The sequence below is a fragment of the Saccopteryx leptura genome, chromosome 3 (genome assembly GCF_036850995.1).
Source record: "Saccopteryx leptura isolate mSacLep1 chromosome 3, mSacLep1_pri_phased_curated, whole genome shotgun sequence".
In the NCBI taxonomy this organism is placed as follows: domain Eukaryota; kingdom Metazoa; phylum Chordata; class Mammalia; order Chiroptera; family Emballonuridae; genus Saccopteryx; species Saccopteryx leptura.
The window spans coordinates 182,602,659-182,621,182 of NC_089505.1; the positions used below are offsets into that span (position 1 = coordinate 182,602,659).

Here is an 18,524-nt window from a genome sequence, read left to right on the forward strand (position 1 = left end):
CATTGTCGCCTCGGGTGAGGCCATTTATTCCTGGATGTTCTCTTCCTAGCATGACCAGGAATTCCTTTCAAGAGTTGTGCTTGTGTCATTGAAGATGTCTGATATACGTTCACCTTTGTGAATCCACTTATTACAATTCCCTGGCTTCTGAATACCAGAAATTTTCTATTTGGTGTAAAATTTGTTAGCATCTGAAACTAAACATAGATGATAGGAGATTTGTTGGAGGTGGGGTAGGGTAGGGTGGGTGTAAAGATAAACAGGCTCTGCTACTTGTCCCTCCACAGTTCCTGCCCTCTCAATAACTGTCTGTTTTGGCCCCATCCCTGACATCCTGTCCTACTGTGTTCTTGAAGAGGGACTACAGGACTTGGCCCATTGAGGGGAGCACTCACAGTGGGCATCAGAAACTTCCAGAGCCAGCCATCATCAGTGTCCCATGAGGGTGGTGATGTCCACATTTTGCCGTGAGGAGATAGAACTTTAGAAAGGCTAACAACTTGCGTAGGGTCATATGAGTGATGAGCAGTGAGCAGGAGAGCTAGATTTCAAAGCCAGGGTCAAAATCCCTGCAACTGCCCTGTGGTCAGGGTGGTGTGGCTTCTGGTCCTCTGAACAGGTATAGGTCATGCTTCCTCCCTCCCTGTATCCTCACATGTCCCAGTGTGGAAGATTGGGAAGAGGTTTCCGAGAAGGTTGGGAGACAGATGCGGACCAGAATACTATGTATCAGAGACTTAATGACCACAGAATGGAGTCAACCACATGCACAGACACACATGAAGGCTGGCGCCCATTGGGCTGTTAGTATCCTTTGCTGTTTTCACTGCTTCAGCTCCCAATGACAATTATAGAGCGCTGGGCTGTGCCCGGTGCTGTGTTAGAACATTTACCATGCAAGTGCTGGAGGTGGACAGAGCTTGGGAAACCATCTGATCCAGCTCCTCATCCACAGACTGGTGTTTTTCTGGTCGGTGACAGCTCAGAATCTCTGAGCTGCCTGTCTACTGGCTCCCCAACTTTCTGTTAGTTACATGCTCCCTTCAGAAACTTTGATATAAGAATAAGACTAAGGCTTACCCATAAGAGAAATTAAACATGGACTCTGAAATGATCCTGTGAACAAGTTTTATACAGGGAAGAGGATTTTTGTTTGTTGTTTGTTTGTTTGTTTGTTTTCACTGTAGTATTAAAATCTTAGCTGCACTCCAGCCAGGAGTTCTGAGCAGTGTCCAGTTTTAGGCTGCATTTAGGCGAACTGTGCCCGCATCTTCAGAGTCAACTTCTCCCGACCATTTGGCAAATGCATAGAATTAGCATGGTGCCTGTATGCTGCCTTGAAAATATGTTTCCAGTCCAGCCTACCTTCCAAATGGGCAGCATTGAGTAGACCAGGTGCTGTCAAGCTAGGGGTTCACTGTTGCTGTGGGCAAGGGGCACCTGGTGTCAGCCTTTCCTGTCTGCCTGGCTGGATTCATTTAAGTAGTTGGCCAGTGTGTGCTGAGGATGCTGAGGATGGCACCATCGCCTCAGGCTCTACGAGCTCAGTTGCTGAGCAACAAAGCAACACCCCAGATAGGCAGAGCATCGCCCCCTAGAGCATCCCCTAGGCATGCCCGGTGGATCCTGGTCAGAGGCATGTGGGAGTGTGTCTCTCTGCCTCCCCTCCTTTCACTAAATAAAAAATACATAGAAAAACAAAATAAAATGTAAGGCTTATGCAGTGAAATGAGAACTTTTCAAGGCTCCTCTAGTGTCTCTTTGGGAAGCTTCATAGTTCAATGCAGTACTTTGGCATCATTGAATTGTTTTCTGAATTTAGCATTAATGTGAATCTTCATTGTGGGACAGTAGCCCAGCTGTCCAAACCAGTTATAAAGGAGAAACATTTACCAACTTGAAAATTACAGAGTAAAGCATGTAATAGGTAGAAGCAAAGAAACCAATTGTTTTATTTGAAATCAAGAATTGTATCAGTTTATAGTCACAGCTTCTGACTTGTTTTCCTCTCCCTCCACACCGCCCCCCTCTCTCTTTCTGCCTAGTTCTTGCCTTCTCATCTGGCCTGACTCAGAGAGGCCATGATATTGCCTTTTGACAGCAAAATGTTAAAAAGGGGTTTTTTTTGGTTTGGTTTTTTACTTAAAATAGTCCAAATAATGATTAGCTATTATTTTCAGTTTTTAGTAAAAAGCAGGAATAATTTGGAGGTGCAACAATTAACATTAAAATACTTTTAAAACTAGCCTTACGCAAAAGTGTGATTGTGTTAACATCAGTTTGGTAATTTTAGCAGAGAACACCTCCTGAGCTCTGTGAAGGTAAACATGAACGTCACTGGTGGTTCTTCCTGTGCTGTGGGCCCTGTGGTACTCCTTACAAGTGTGCATGCCAGGTTCCTGGTTCTGATTCCGCTTTGCCAGGTCTCCAATCCCCTGGTCTGGGATTATTCCAGCCATCGATATTCTCTTTTTCTTTTTTTCTAAATTTATTATTTTTTATTGAATGTATTGAAGTGACATTGGTTAATAAAATTATCCAGGTTTCAGGGGTACAATTCTATTATATCTGTACAGGCATCTGTGTTCTTAAAATGCTCCACAGGTAATTTGGAACCATTGCCTGAAAGGGTCTTCCAGCTCAGGAGGGATGAACATCCCTTTTCTGTGATTAGCACTGATGATTGAACTTGGGGGGCAGTGACTCCCATGGTGCTGGGTCACAGGCTAGCCCGCTGTGTGTGACTGGCACCCCCCAGAGGTGATGGTGCTAGTCCTTCGCTCCCTGTCTGCAAAGCCCGGGCGCCAGGCCCTGCTGTGTGGCTGCTGTGAGTTCCTGGGCCTGTGAACTGCACCCGTGCAGGCCTCCGTTCACAGTTACCTAAACGGGAGTCTGAAAGCCCCCAGGAGTGCTGTTCAGTGCAACTGTGCAGGTTGACTTTCCTGACAGCTCTTTATTTTTCTTTCTTCTAATCCACAGTCATAATCAGATTTCATCTGTTAACCCAAAAATGTCCTTTTGAGCTCTTTCCGGTCTATAATCCAGTCTGGATTCAGGCATTGCATATAGTTTTGTGCTCTTTTTTTTTTTTTTAAGATTTTATTTCTTGATTTAGAGCGAGGATAGAGAAAGAGAGAAAGGGGGTAGGGGGATGGGGAGCATCAACTCGTAGTACTTGTTTTTTTGGTTTTTTTGTTTTGTGACAGAGTCAGAGAGAGGGATAGACAGACAGGGAAGGGAGAGAGATGAGAAACATCAATTATTCGTTGAGGTTCCTTAGTTGTTCATTGATTGCTTTCTCATATGTGCCTTGACCAGGGGGCTACAGCAGACCAAGTGACCCTTGCTCGAGCCAGTGACCTTGGGCTCAAGCTGGTGAGCCTTGCTCAAACCAGATGAGGCTGTGCTCAAGCTGGCGACCTCAGGGTCTTGAACCTGAGTCCTCCACATCCCAGTTCAACGCTCTATCCACTGCGCCACCGTCTGGTCATTCTCGTAGTACTTTTTAATGTGTGCCTTGACAGGGCAAACCCGGGGTTTCTTTCTTTTTTTTTTTTTTTTTGTATTTTTCTGAAGCTGGAAACAGGGAGAAACAGTCAGACAGACTCCCGCATGCACCCAACCGGGATCCACCCGGCACGCCCACCAGGGGACGATGCTCTGCCCCTCCGGGGCGTCGCTCTGCCGCGACCAGAGCCACTCTAGCGCCTGGGGCAGAGGCCAAGGAGCCATCCCCAGCTCCCGGGCCATCCTTGCTCCAATGGAGCCTTGGCTGCGGGAGGGGAAGAGAGAGACAGAGAGGAAGGAGGGAGGGGGTGGAGAAGCAAATGGGCGCTTCTCCTATGTGCCCTGGCCGGGAATCGAACCCGGGTCCCCCACATGCCAGGCCAACGCTCTACCGCTGAGCCAACTGGCCAGGGCCCTAACCCGGGGTTTCTAACCAGCAACCTCAGCATTCCAGGTCTAGGCTTTATCCACTGCACCACCACAGGTCAGGCCTTTGCTTTTTTATTTGTGTGGGGTTTTTTGTTTGGTTGGTTTTTTTTGTTTGTTTTTTACAGAGACAAGGAGTGAGTCAGAGAGAGGGATAGACAGGGACAGACAGACAGGAATGGAGAGAGATGAGAAGCATCAATCATTAGTTTTCCATTGCACGTTGCAACACCTTAGTTGTTCATTGATTGCTTTCTCATATGTGCCTTGACCGTGGGCCTTCAGCAGACCAAGTAACCCCTTGCTGGAGCCAGTGACCTTGGTTGGGTTCAAGCTGGTGGACTTTTGCTCAAACCAGATGAGCCTGCGCTCAAGCTCACAACCTCAGGGTCTCGAACCTGGGTCCTCTGCATCCCAGTCCGATGCTCTATCCACTGCGCCACCGCCTGGTCAGGCAGTTTATTTACTTTTTAAATGATTACCATTCCTGTTTCCCCATCTCCCTTCCCCTCTGGCAACCATCAGCTTGTTCTTTATATCTGTGGGGGGGGGGGGGGGGGGTTCTGTTTTGTTTATTCATTTGTTTTGGGTTTGTTTGGCTTTTGTTTCGTTTTTTTGTTTTTGTTTTTGTTTTATTAGATTCCACATACCAGTGAAAATTTACAGTATTTGTCTTTCTCTGTCAGGCTTATTTCACTTGGCATAATTCCCTCAAGGTCTATTCCTGTTGTCATAAATAACAAGGTTTTATTCTTTTTTATTGCTGAATAATAGTCCACTCTGTGGGTATCTGTTTATGCACACACCACATCTCCACTCCTCTACTGATGGACATCGGGTTGCTTCCATATCTTGGCTATTACTAGTAATGTTGCAGTGAACATGGAGATGCACATATCTTTTCCAACTAGTGATTTTTGTTTTCTTTGGATAAATACCCAGAAATGCAGTTGTTGGATCGTATGGCAGCTCTGTTTTATATTTTTCCTGTCATTTCTTACTTGTATCTGATTGTGGCATTCCCAAGATTACCAGACAGACATACTGGGCTTTAGCTCTGAACTCATGTTTGTTAGTACACAAACCTTTTACCCTGTAAAACTGGAAACTGGGACCTTGGATTCTGGAGATCAGGGGGGCAGAAGGCAGAAGAACCCAATGATACAGTAAATACCCCCTCTTGTCTCTACTGAGACCCGCCTCATCACTTCCCTGCTCCCCCTCTACCTCCTTTCTTCCTTTTCTCCTCCTTTCTGTCCCCACTTTCTGCCCTGATTCTTGCTTGTCCCCTGACACCCATTCAGGCAAACAAGGGACAAGTTGCAGAGGAGCCTGGCTTGCATTTTGAAACTTCATGTTTACAGTACAAAAGAATCCAAATAAAAGGGAGAGGTTCGGGAAACCAAATCAGATAACTCCTGGGGAGGAGGAGGGGCAAGCTCCCCTCTGACAGGTGGCCTCACTGGCGGAGTTGGGTGGGATGGGGGCTGTTCAGTGACTTCTCATCCAGTGCAGGTCTGTTGAGTGAGGCAGATGATCTAATGCACTCAGGATTTGTTGGTCACTTATTTACCGCTAGCAAAAGGTCAAAGCAGGGGAACAAAGAACCATTCGTGCTACGAGCAGACCTCTGATTTGCTGGCTAGGGACACAGTGACCTTAGGCAGAGGTGCCTGCAGGATGGCTCATGAAGCCCTGGCAAGTAGAACTCCCCACCTCCCTCCTGCATGGGAGGGCAGGTGCGCCTAGGTCAGAAAGAGACTCACCCCCAAAGACTTCGGGGTCCCAGGGCCCTGGTGGAGGGCCTCGTGTCCCCTTGGGTTTTCCAGCATCTGTCATACTGGCAATGCTAGAAAGTGATGAAAGCTGTCTTCTTGTGACAAACCATAGGTGTGTCCTTGCTGTGTGCTACAGCCCCTTCACTTTTTGTTATCATTTAAGATGTTTGATTGTAATCTTGTTGTCTTATTTTAAACACATGTATCTTGGTTTCATCGTTAACTTTTCGTGTTTTTAAGTCAAAATGTTAATTCCATCCCACTTAGACTAAGGGAAGATGATCATTTGATTTGTGTTCAGTTTTCTTTTTTAATGTGTTTTATTTATTTTCTTAAAAGGATGGGGTGGGGGCGGGGGGAAGCAAATGCCAGTAATCCCAGGAAAATGAACCAAAAGCAACTTCTCTTTCTCATTGCAGTAGAAAGCCAGATAAATTACCTATTTTTTTTCCTGCTTCAGGTCAGAAACCCTTCCCTTGTCAAAAATGTGATGCCTTCTTTTCTACCAAATCTAACTGTGAACGCCACCAGTTGCGCAAACATGGAGTTACCAACTGTTCCCTGAGAAGAAACGGGCTTATTCCCCAGTCCAAAGAGAGTGATGTTGGACCCCATGATAGCACAGGTAGTGCTTCCAGGTGATGAAGAGGAGGAGAGGGCCAGAAGAAAGCCGACCGCTTAGCCCCAGTTAACCTTGGTTAGCTTCTAGCAAACTTCAGCCCTCCAAGCATGGTGGAATGGCCTTGTCCACTGCCCTGTAGAACTCCACAGTCCAGAAAGGCGGGCCCTGCCAAGGGCTGGGAGTGTGCAGCAGGGCGGGGGAGTGGGAAATGATGGCAGTGCCCCTGTTGATTTTCTGAGCTACTAGGGAAGATGTGTCAGCCTCCCAGCAGACCTCCTTGTTCAGGCTCTGGGCCCCACTGGAGCTGGGATATGAGGACGGGTGCACGGCTAATTTAGCTCTTGGTGACCACACATCTACAAGGGATGTGAAACCTGAAAGGCCTGGGATATTGTTTTCTCCCACCCCAACCTTTGCCGAATCTTATGGAGCAGGGATGGGCTCACAGGTGTCAGGGCTTTGCAGGAACTAGGGATGCCCGGTCCTTGACAGGGCGGGATGGGGTGGGTGTTTTTCTTTTCAACAACTCTTCCCAGTAAAACAAAACTTTGTCTGTTTGGAAAAGCACTCTGCATGCCCTTTCCTTAATCACATCTCTGCTTGACCCGAATCCGGGTATTATTCTCCTGTGCTGATGCGCGCTTCCTTCCTCCAGCCCCTACGGGGCAACTAACGGCCACCCCGTGCGCCTCCTGCCACCTCCTTTTCCCCTGACGGCTTCTGTATTTACTCACATCCTCCATTTAGTACATGTGTCATCTCCAGCTGCCGGGGTTCAGCACCCCTCACACCCCCAAAACTATTGTAAAAACTGGCTCCTGCAGGTCACTTAGACACACAGCGAGCTAGCCCTTGGTGTGGATTCAGTTTTATAGATCTTGAAGCCCCCCCCCACCCCTGTTACTGGAAGCAGATGAGATCCCCCCAGAAGTGGTTTTCTAGTGGTGTCATTGTATCCTGTGCTTCTCTTCCTCAGATGTGGGCGAGGATGGGGCGCTGCGTTGTCTGGGAGTCCCCTCCCCCCATCAGTGTGGACTAGAGGGTCAGGCTTTAATCAATCCCAGGCCCCCTTAACCTTATGTCAGTTACTAAGGGAGGGGGTGCATCTGGATGGGTAGCATATCCAGGAAGAGGATTTGACCTGGAACCTTCTGCTTTTTCTCCCATACCTCCTACCAAGTCCTAGGGACGACTTGCCTTGACAGGCCCTTGAACTGCCCGGACCTTTAGTTGAAATCAAACCCTCTAAAGGTATAAAAATGTAGACCGGTTGACTGGATCTAGCCCTGGCTTTTGTCCCTGCATCATTTGCTAGGATCTTTGAGTAAAGGAGGAGGCAGATGCCCACAGAATCTTGCATGGCTTGGCTCCCCTTGAGCCAGAGGTAGCACCCCAGCCCCCAGGAAACCCACAGCAGCGCTGGAAGAATGCAGGTGTGCTGCAGATGGTCGTTCTCGGGGTGTAGCAGTGGGCACTAGGAGATCCGGTGGCAGCCTGGTGTAGAAAGCAGCGACAGTCGCTGCAGAAGTGGGAGAGCAGCCCATCATTGTGGGCAGTTGCGGGGTGCCCTTGGTTTTTGGAGCTTGCAGACAGGAAGTGTGGGGAGCCCACTCTCTTGCAAGCACTGAGGAGCAGCAGACCCGGGACGCCTGCCAACCCCAAGCTAATGGGATTTTGTGTCTCAGCTTCGGTTCAGCACCAAGTTTCACACTGTGGGTGTGTTTGGTCTTTACATTTGCAGTGAAGAATTTTGTTATCCAGCTCCTATTAGAGCCCTTCCTCTCCTCCCTGTAGGTGTTACATGAAAGAAAAAAGTCTCTGGAAAAAGAGACCTCACCAAACATTGTAATGTGAAACCAGCAAAGAGAAAATGTGTCTTTGGTTTAATTGTGGTCATAATCCATGCTGAGAGAGGACCAAGATGTACGAAGGAGAGGAAAGAGGTTAGGGAGACTGGATTCAGTGATTTCAAGAATTTTTAAAGCCCGGTGAACACAGCAGAGAAGGCGACAATTTCCTGCGGGCGCCCACTCCCATGAAGTTAAAAGTGGGGTCCTTAGATGAAGACCATAAAAAACAAAGGCAGGAAATGACCAAGGAAGTTCTCGAGGGGTGTTCTAGGTTTATATGCCTGAGTTGCATTTTCTTAAAATCCCTAAACGTGTTTTATAATGTAGGTCTGACTTTTCCCATCACATGAAAACATACCCTAGATTCTCCCCAGAGGCAGTGCGGCAAATGCTGTCATGGGCAGTCCTGCCCACAGGGACACATTGTTCATTCAGAGTTAACCTGAAACTCGTGGTTCGTGTCTTGTGAGCAGAGAGGTAGCCAGGCCTACTTGCCTTTGGGGAGGACTTGGACGTTTTCTTCCTCAGCTGATGGCCTTTGTATGTTTGGGCACCTACACATGATTTTTTAAAATCAGCATAAAGGTGATTCAAACTGTCCCTTACTGGTGGCTGCCCTTACCAGCCCAGAAGCCACGTGTGCCCGTGTGGACTCAGCAGCACAGGCAGGGGGCATGTGAGGTACAGAGCCACTTGAACAGCCTGGCCCCTGCCCAGTCAGATTAGGTATGTAGGCTGCTAGTGTTTTGCATTTGCTGAGGGACTTGGAACTTCTAGGAGGCAGTATTGAGCTGACGTAAAAGTCTCCACTTCCCCATAGGAAACAGTGCCATTAGGATCCCATCTGCTTCCTCCAGCAGTTTTCTTAAATCTAGCATCACAAAAGAGGTACTGATGAGACAGAGTCAAGGCGTTAAGATAGGTAGCATTGCTTAGAAAAGTCATTAGATACCTGTATTTGGAAGTGTGAGTGGTTGAGGAGGGCAGGGATCAAAATAGGACCTAGTTTTATAAGCCGGATATTCATGAGATACAAGGAAAGGTTACGAGTCTATTGTTCCCAAGAACCACTAATAAAAATCAGTTGGAGTTGCTTGGAACTGGAAGGGCCTGGGCTACCCTGCTGAAACACTCCCCCTTGTGGAAGATTGGTAGAGCACAGCCAAGCCTCAGGGAAAGTTCACCAGAGGAAGTGAGTTAGCCCTTCACAGGATTTAGAATGAATGCTCCATTATTCACACTGAAGAAGGGCCCAGGAGTGAGAATGATCTCATCTTAGTATATTTACTTAGAAAAGTCATCAGATACATATATTTGGTTTCGTTTCAGAACTCATTATAATTTTTACTCATGGTTAAACTTTAAAATAATCCGTGTTCTTTGGTGGAAAAAAAATGTAATAACTAAGAGGGACAAATTCTAGAATGTACTTGGGCAAATAGGAAGTGACCAGAGATCAAGCCTCTTTTAAGAGAACTACTACAAAGCCAACAAATAAGAAACTGAGTGTTTAATGTTTTTTTAAATCCATGCAATAGATGCTCCCTATTGGAATGATTCAAGAAAATGAGCACTAGTTTATCCTTAGAACTAGACGTTGGTGAGTGTAGCTCAGGATTCATCTTAAATTTGTGAATACTTTTCCGAAGTCGTTGTCAGAAATTTTAGTCACGCTGTAATTGTTTTCATCCTGAAACCTCTTGAGATACTCCCACAGTAGCTGCTGAAAGAATAGGCAAAATAAAACCACTGAAGTGATGTAAGTGGTAGTGTACTGCGCAGGCGGTGGCAGGACAGCCCCAATCCCTGGGCAGGTATGAGCATGGGGCCCCAGTCCCAGGACCACCTTGACAGATAAGCCAGCGTGTGAGCCAGTGTGGCGGATGTGGGCAGATATTGCTGTGTGTGCATGGTTACCTCAGGCAAGGACACAGGCAAGGCACATGCGTCTGCTGGCTCACAGACTGTGCAGTCAGGGCTCCACCAGGAGGGGGTGCATCTAATGTATGTGCTTGTGAAACAGTGTGCTCAGCCTATAAATTGGCCGTTGGATCTGCAGTTAAATAGCAGGTCACAGCAGAAAGCTTCACTGTCCTAGCACATAATTACAGGGTCATTAAGCCCTTGTTCCAACTCACATGAAGAGAAGACAGTGCTTCTGAAGAACACTGCCATCTGCTCGGTGTCATTCCTATTGCCACTGTGCCATCCCTTAAGGTCTTAAACACTGTGATAGACTGTCCACATTTGCTGTGGAGAGTAGACAGGTGGGAACCAATCAAGAGGCAGGAAATGCTCCCAACTCCCTACCTGGGGTCCTGAAGTAGCCAGGGAGGCCCATGGTATGCACATGTCTCCTTCTGCCTTGGAACTCTTTCTGGGAATGAGATGTCAGGCGAGAGTGCGCACTGTAGCGCATAGGACATGCTTTGGGCCGTTTCATCTTCAGACACCGTGTTTGGAGTGTTTGGGGGTAGCCCCATCTGTGTTGCATGTTTGTATAATCTCTGCACTGAAAAATAACTTGTACAGCTCAGCTTCCTCAACCTCCCTAGCCGTAAACCTCTGGAATGCACCAACTTTCCTCTCTCACATTTCTTCTGTCTGTGCTGTCCTCAGTCGCTCACGTGTCCCTGGGGCCCGAGCATCCCTGTGTGTAGCAGGGGAGGGCGCTGGGCGCAGCCAGTGACATAAAAAGGGGAGGCCAGCCCTGTGACTCCAACCTGTGTGTATATGGAGGCTCTTTCTGCCTCTTATAAATTAACCCCAGGTTCATTTGAGCCCTAAAGGTGATGATTTGGGGTGAGTCCACCCGAGAGTCATGACAGAGCCCTTGAAAGGGGTATGTGTGTTGGCGTGTGGTCTCACCATGCCTTTGTGCTTGCCCCTGCAGACAGCCAATCTGACGTGGAGACATCAGCTGCAGGAGGCGAAGTGCTGGACCTCACCTCTCCAGAGAAAACGCAGCTGTGGTTAGAGGGGGCCCCTGAGCCTGACCAGGTCAAAGAAGAGCTCCCCATGGAGGAGCTGACTCAGGGAGCAGCCACGCCCGCAGCTGGAGACGAGTGGGGTTCTCAGGAGAGCCCGGAGCCCAAGGAAAAGCATGGCATGGAGGAGAGGAATGAGGACGCGGATGGCCCAGAGGAAGACACGGTCAGCAACAAGAGCTTGGACCTCAACCTTGCCAGCAAGCTGATGGGCTTCAAGCTGGCCGAGGGTGACTCTGGCGCCGTGGGCAGCGGAGGCTCCGCCCAGCAGGACCAGAAGCACACCTGCGACATCTGCGGTAAGAGCTTCAAGTTCCTTGGGACCCTGAGCCGCCACAGGAAGGCCCATGGCCCTGAGGTGCCCAGGGAGGAAAGTGTGCCCCCTCGGGAGGGCCCGGGCGAGAGTGGCGTGGCCAAGGGCTCGATGGCTGTCCCTGCTGCCATCACCCCTGCCCTAGAGCCTGAGAACAGGCCTGAGCCCCTGGCCAAGGGAGAGGCCGTGTCAGAAGGCTTGGCGGAGAAGCAGAGCGAGGAGGCTGAGGTCACCTCCGACGGGGAGGGCACAGCCGAGAAGAAGTCCTCGGAGAAGAGTGATGATGACAAGAAGCCAAAAACAGACTCATCTAGAAGTGCGTCCAGCAAAGCGGACAAGAGGAAGAAGGTCTGCACGGTGTGCAACAAGAGGTTCTGGTCTCTGCAGGACCTGACCCGGCACATGCGGTCCCACACGGGTAAGGCAGGCCCGGCCTCCGGGGCCGTGGGGTTCTTCCAGGGACGGCCCATTCCCAAGCCTGGTAAGGGGGGCGAGTTTGGTTCCGTCTCTTTCCTCTGACTCACCTAAGTCAGGAGGAGGTGCCTCCCGCGAAGCAGTGAGGAAACTCGTGCCGGAGGGAGGCGGAGAGAGTCGACTGAGCTGAGCGCTGTAAACTAGGAATTGAACAAGTTGTTCTCTGGCACCTGAAACGAACAGGCTCCTTACAGGGAGACAGTGGAGGGGTCCCTCGTGAGTGCTGTTTTTTACAACACCTGATCAATGCTCTGAGCCTCGGTTCTCCTGTCTCTAGAATGGGGACGACAGCTGTCCAGTCTCATGGAAGCGTCCAGGAGAATGTGCGTGCTGGGCATTTAGGGCCCATGGTCCCATAAAGTCCTGAGCCTGGAAGGACTGTGGGGTGTGGCCTGGGCAGCAAGCAGTAGGGACAGGTGCTCCATTGGCAGGCACCTGGGTTCATCTTATCATTAGCCTTCAGGTGGGAAGTTGGTGCACCTTGACCGCTGCAAAGGCCTTTGGGGGTATGTGCTCTGCACACGTTCGTGCTCTTGGAACTCACCAGCTGCAGGGTTGAGGCTACACACCCCACAGCAGAGGCTGCTGCTTTGCTGGAAAGAAGGATACCCGGACACACTCATGAAGTGAAAACATGCAAGCATACCAGCTCCCCAACCCCCAAAAACAACAGCAACAACCCAGGCCCTGATCTTGAGCTCGGCTCTCCTGCCTCCCAGCCAGCAGGGCACACACACATGCTCCCCGAACATGGGCCCCACCTCAGGGCAGTCAGTTCTGCCCTGGGCTGGGGGATTTGGAGGGCTCTGGGGCTGGCCCCCCAACAGAGAGATATTCTTAGGCTCCCAGCAGGTGGTTGTCTCAGCTGCTCACAGCCTGGTGTTTGTGAGCCAAAGGGAAGCCCCAGCTGCTTCCTGTCAAAACACAGAGTGTCTCATGCCTCTGACTGAGGAGGTGCTACTGTCAATAGAGCCCTCAGGAATGGCGCCTTTCCCTGTGGGAGGGACCTGCTGTGCCCTTCTGTGAGGTCTGGTTCCTGGATCAGAGTGTGAAAAGCCCGGGTTTAGAGGTGAAAGGAAGAGGGAAATCATGGCTGGCACCTGGTTTCTGCTTTCTCATTTTGCCAGTTCAGACAACTAAGAGGGTTTACCTGCTCGGAAGAGAGTCCTTGCCCCTGCCTCCCGCTGCCTCTTGCCTTTCCTTCATGACTGCTCCTGTGCAAAGCTAACAGGAGGCCTGACCATTAACAGACACAATTTCTTTCCCTCATTGCTGCAGGAGAAAGGCCATACAAATGTCAAACCTGCGAGCGGACCTTCACCTTGAAGCACAGCCTGGTTCGCCATCAGCGGGTCCACCAGAAAGCCAGGCACACCAAACATCACGGGAAGGACAGCGACAAGGACGAACGGGGTGAGGAGGACAGTGAAAGCGAGTCCACCCACAGCGGCAACAACCCCGTCTCTGAGAACGAGGCTGACTTGGCTGTGTTGGCGGGCAACCATGTGGCTGTCACCCGGAGCCGGAATGAAAGCCTGACTAAGGACGCCAGCCGCAGGGAGGACGGGGCTGCGGATCAGACGGCTGGTACTGGGCAGGCTGGCGCCACCAGGGGTGCTCCCAAGGTTGCTTCCATGGACAGTTCCAAGGAGCAGGCGCCTCGGGATAGCCCTGACCCAGAGAGCCCGGTGGCCCTCGTGCAGGACCTGCTGGAGCTGAACGGCAAGAGGCCCTCCCGCCCCATCCTGGCCACGGTCGAGGGTGCCTCGCCACTGCTGGGAATGGAATGATGGCTCCTCCTTTTCCCCCGGCACACAGATGAAAGCCAGCAAAGCAAAGTGCCCTGAGACTGTGTTCCATAAGGTTTCCTCTGAGCCCCTCAGCTGTCAGAGAAAGAGAGAGATGCACAGGGGAGGCCGCTCGCTCGGTGCCATAGCCTTACAAGTGCCCGTGCGGGAGAGCGGCACGGACGTTCCAAGTGCCTTAACTACTTACCAGTCCTTCAGTATCGTTCTGGGTGTTGTGTTGTCCCAAAATGACTTTAAAAAAAAAAAAAGAAAAAGCAAATATTTTAATGAATTATTTGGAGAGGACCTTTTCATTTAAGCATTGATGTGCTGGTATGTGTGAGTTCTTGCAAATCTGTGATAGTAACCTTTGTTCTGTGAGCTGGAAACAGAAGAAAAACCACGCCCTTGGACACTCATGGCCAATAACTGGAAGAAACGATGTGAACTCCATGTCCATCACCAGAGGATATATAGATGAGATGCTTGTTTCTCAAATAGATTCTTTCTCTTTTGTCTGCTCTATGGTGGAGCTGCCATTTGGTCCTCAGTGTCACAAGATGTGACTGATGGAGGTTTACAGTTTGGTTCAAGCCGAAACCAGGACAGATTCCAGCTTTGACCTCATTCATACGTGTTTCCACTCTTCCAGAATTAGACATGCTGTTTCCCGTTCAATTTTCAAGACCTTTTTCCTTAACTCACAGAAAAGAATTGGCAACTTAATCTATGGAGGACGTACACATATGTCATGTACCTGATTTTCCCCCTTTTTTGGTATATATATTATTAATATTATTATTATTATTTTTAGTTCATCAGTTTGCTGGTCTCTGCAGTCAGCAGAAACAAATGGGCAATATTTGTCCTGGGGACCTGGGTCCCTCTGTGAGCGTCTGCCCGAGCTTTCCCTGCCACTCTCGGGTAGGAGTCCTTCTACTGTACTTAGACAAGCCTTTCTTCCGTGACTGCAGAATCCAGCAGGACCCTCCCACACGCAGCCGAGGGCCCGCTCAGAGGGGGTGGAGGTGCGTGCACCAAGGCTTCTGAGGAAGCCAGGCAGAGAGGGGACCAGCAGCTCGCAGGTCGTTCGCCAAAGCCAGCCCGAGCCTTACCCGCATGTGCTACTGTCATTTGCAAAGCGAGGAACTACTGCTACTACTGGTAATAAAACTGCACATGCAAGACTGAAGATAAGAGAGATTTATATTTATCTTCCTGCGATTTGGGATTGGTGCTTGAAAATAAACGTGTTGTTTCTAATTTCTGAAATAACCTAAACCCCTGGGTGCAAAAACAGGCAGGATTTCTTTTTTTTTTTTTTTTACTTTGTGAGCATCCTATGCAGGTGATAGACTTCCCTCACTGCGGAGCCCAGTATTGAAAAGAAATATATCCTACTGTAGCTGAGCTTCTGTTCAGCATCCTGTCCTTGAGCTGGGACCTCTCAGACTCCCGATGCTTAGTGCTGCTCCACTCACTCTCTTGCCTTGCCCTAGGGGAGCCCTTGAGCCCTGACCACCCTGCCCAGGCCCCTCATCCTTGGGCCTTGAGTGCTCCTCCCCCTTTTACACTCAGAGTGTAAGTGTGCAGACAGAAGCACACAGACCCTTTTTCCTCCACTTCCTCACCAGTTTCTCTGGTAGCCAAAACCCAACCGCCCAGACTTCAAAGGAAGAGATATATTCTTGAAATAATGAAAAATGGTATCTTTGCATGTGAAAGGAAAAAGAGTTGAGGTATATATAATTTTAACTTTATTAGGGATGCACGAACAGTTCCAAAATGAGATCCCCTTATTCTCTAGGTGAATACATGTCAGAACCAGCAACCCCATATCACGTCGTACCACGCACATGTGGTCTGCTTAGTTAAAACTGGTTCATGCATCCCTTAATTTTTTATGACGATTGTTGTTATTTTTGTTATAATTATTTGGGGTTTCCTAGTGTTTTTTTCCTCTGTGCAAGTCTCCACACTAAGACTCAGTGCCGTGGGGAGAAGCCGTGACTTTACGCTGCAGTGAGATGCAGCAGGAACGGCCCCGGCCCTGCTGCCAGCTGCAGCTGCAATAATCACTATTGATTCAAAGCTTTATTTAGCCTTCATCTGTACCCTCGTAGTCAGTAAGGTCTTGCCACATTTTATTAGTGAGGTTGAGAAGTGTAATATTTGTTCTGCCCCCTTCCTGCCCCCAATATTAAACTGTGAAATTTATGATTTGTTTAAACTCTGGGTGAATCATAGCTTAGTTTGCATGTCCAGCTAATTTGTTTCTATACATTTTGTTTGATTTCTCTTTCTCCTCAGGGCTTTTACAAAAAAAAGTGTATGTGTGTGTGTGTATGTGTGTATATATATATATATACATATATATGTGTGTGTGTGTGTGTATATATATATATATATACACATATACATATATATATATGGATGGATCTTCTAAAAAGTTTTTTGAGGTGCAAGTTTTTCTCTTGTTTTTTCTCTTTGATTTGTGGACACAATGCTGAGATTCAATCACTACATGAAACTCCTGGCTGTGAAAACAAAAAACCCAAAGGGCTGTTTTTCCAGGCAGTTCCGGGGAAGCTATGTGGCAGTCGGATGCCAGTTTCAGAAAGATTCGTCATACCTTCAACCCTCTGTCCGTCTCTTTCCTCTCCTCTCTTCTCTTCAAAAAGGAAGTTGATTCTAGTGATTTCAGCCCATGCATTAAACAGGAAACAATAATAAATGTGTAGAATTCATATTTTTCTAAAGGGAACTTAAAAAACTGCTGCTACATGTAATGTACAAAACTGGTTTATGCCACATGAACAGAATCACAAGTTTAGTTTTGGTACTTTTTTTTCCTCTTTGTATTCAGTTGTATAGTACTTCCAAATTCAAAATGAGAAGAAAAGCTGTTCTGTATCAAACCATCTAAGCAATAAATGCTATATTTTAAAAATGGCAGGTGCCTTGCCACGCAGTTGTCCTGTGATTTCCTGTAATCCTCTCTGTCCTGCTTCCCATCTGCACGGGGACCTGGGGACGGTTAGGTGAGAGTGTGGAGGAGAGTCAGGGAGAATAAGGTTGTGGTTGTGACTTGTCCTGAGGGCACAGGGACGGTCCCTCCCCAGTGCGTGGGCGGGCCCAAGTGGTTTAGCAACAGCGAAATCCAGGAATTCTGTTTTCTGGGCAGGGACTTCTGAGAAGTGCACTTTGCCTTTGCCTTCTCTTGCCAGTTACAAGGGGTAGGGTTGTTTCCGGGTGGGGGAGAACCCCCATAATTCAAGGAGGAGGCCTGGATGAGATGGTGGGCTTGGGGCTCAGGGACAAATACAGGTCTATGGAAGGTCTGTCATGAAAGCAGCGAATGGGCAGCTTTCTGGATATTGTGAGCCGCACATGGTTCTCAATAAGCAGCTCTGGAAGAAGCTTGGCTCAAGGAAAGCCGATTGTGGATGGTACTTAAATGCATTCTGAGTGCAGGGTCACAGAACAAGAGCTGCAGCGTCCTGAAGGCTTCCTCTGTTGGGGGCCTGCTGCTGCACCCCCACCACACACACACACACACACACACACACCAGCTCCAGGAGACTGGCTGATGGACATGCCAGTGAGGGGACCTGACTTGTGCTAAGGGCAACAACCAGATCCCTCAGGAATAGTTGTAACATGAAGCAATTCACAAGAGAAAAGCCTCCCAACCTCCCCACTCGTGGCGGCGGAGGACTGCTGGCTGCAAGTACTGTTTCCAGCCCCCCACATGGATGGAATCATTTTCCTGGCAGAACTCGGACTGTCCTCGGTCCCTGTAAAGAGCGAAGAGGCAGAGAATTGTGACAGAAAAGACCCAGAGTGCAGACCCATGGGAAATGTCATCCACCCACCTGGTGCTGGCCGGGTACAAGCACAGCCTGGGGAGAGCATGTAGGAGGTGAGAAGATGGAATTTATCAAGAGTTCTGCCTGTCAGGAGAGAGCTGATGTGGAGCAGATGCCGCGCCTCTGGGCTGGTGCCTCCCCCACTCCCGCCTCTGAGCCCATGGAGGACCAGGAGATGAATGGGCTGCTTCCTCCTCCAGGCCCCCCACGTCCACAGCCCCTCCCTGTCAGGCGTTATCTCAGGTGCACATTGCTGACACCCTGACCACACAGACAAAGCCCAGGTCTCGGGTGGTGCCCAGTGTCCAAGGCAGTTGTCCTGAAAGGGAATTAGGCATGTGCACAGTGGATATATTTTGCAGAATTTATTGACACCAATAATGATTGAGCGTCATCATTAAGAATAATGAGCCCTGGCCTGACCAGGCAGTGGCACAGTGGATAGAGTGTTGGACTGGGACGGGGAGGACCCAGGTTTGAAACCCCGAGGTCGCCGGCTTGAGCGTGGACTCATCTGGTTTGAGCAAGGCTCAGCAGCTTGAGCCCAAGGTCGCTGGCTTAAGCACAGGGTCACTTGGTCTGCTGTAGCCCCCTGGTCAAGGCACATATGAGAAAGCAATCAATTAACAACTAAGGTGCCACGGTGAAGAATTGATGTTTCTCATCTCTCTCCCTTCCTGTCTGTCCCTCTCTCTCTGTCACACACACAAAAAAAAGCGCTGGACATATAGCTCAGTTGGTTAGAGTGTCATCTGCAAGTGCAGTGATTGCTGGTTCAATATCCGGTCAGGGCACAGACAGGAGCAGATTATGTTCCTGTCTCTCTTTTTGCTTCTGAAAAAATCAATGAAGTAAAGAATAGTGAGTTTATTAGGTAAAAAAAAATTGAATTTGGGTTTTCTCTTCTGCTT

General features: G+C 49.0%; 1 protein-coding gene across 7 annotated transcripts in view; it reads left to right on the top strand.

Annotated features, from left to right (window-relative positions):
• Positions 1-16,709, top strand: part of RREB1 (ras responsive element binding protein 1) — a 144,902-nt gene extending 128,193 nt beyond the window's left edge. For 5 of the 7 annotated variants that reach the window (XM_066376975.1, XM_066376979.1, XM_066376976.1 and 2 more), the window contains 3 exons: positions 6,172-6,336; positions 11,077-11,901; positions 13,236-16,709. In XM_066376975.1, the coding sequence (XP_066233072.1) occupies positions 6,172-6,336; positions 11,077-11,901; positions 13,236-13,747 (1,502 nt within the window). In that variant the 3' untranslated portion in view covers positions 13,748-16,709. The remainder of the gene's footprint in view (positions 1-6,171; positions 6,337-11,076; positions 11,902-13,235) is intronic. The other 2 variants (XM_066376982.1, XM_066376981.1) reach the window with 2 other exon arrangements.
• The last annotated feature ends 1,815 nt before the right edge of the window (positions 16,710-18,524 follow it).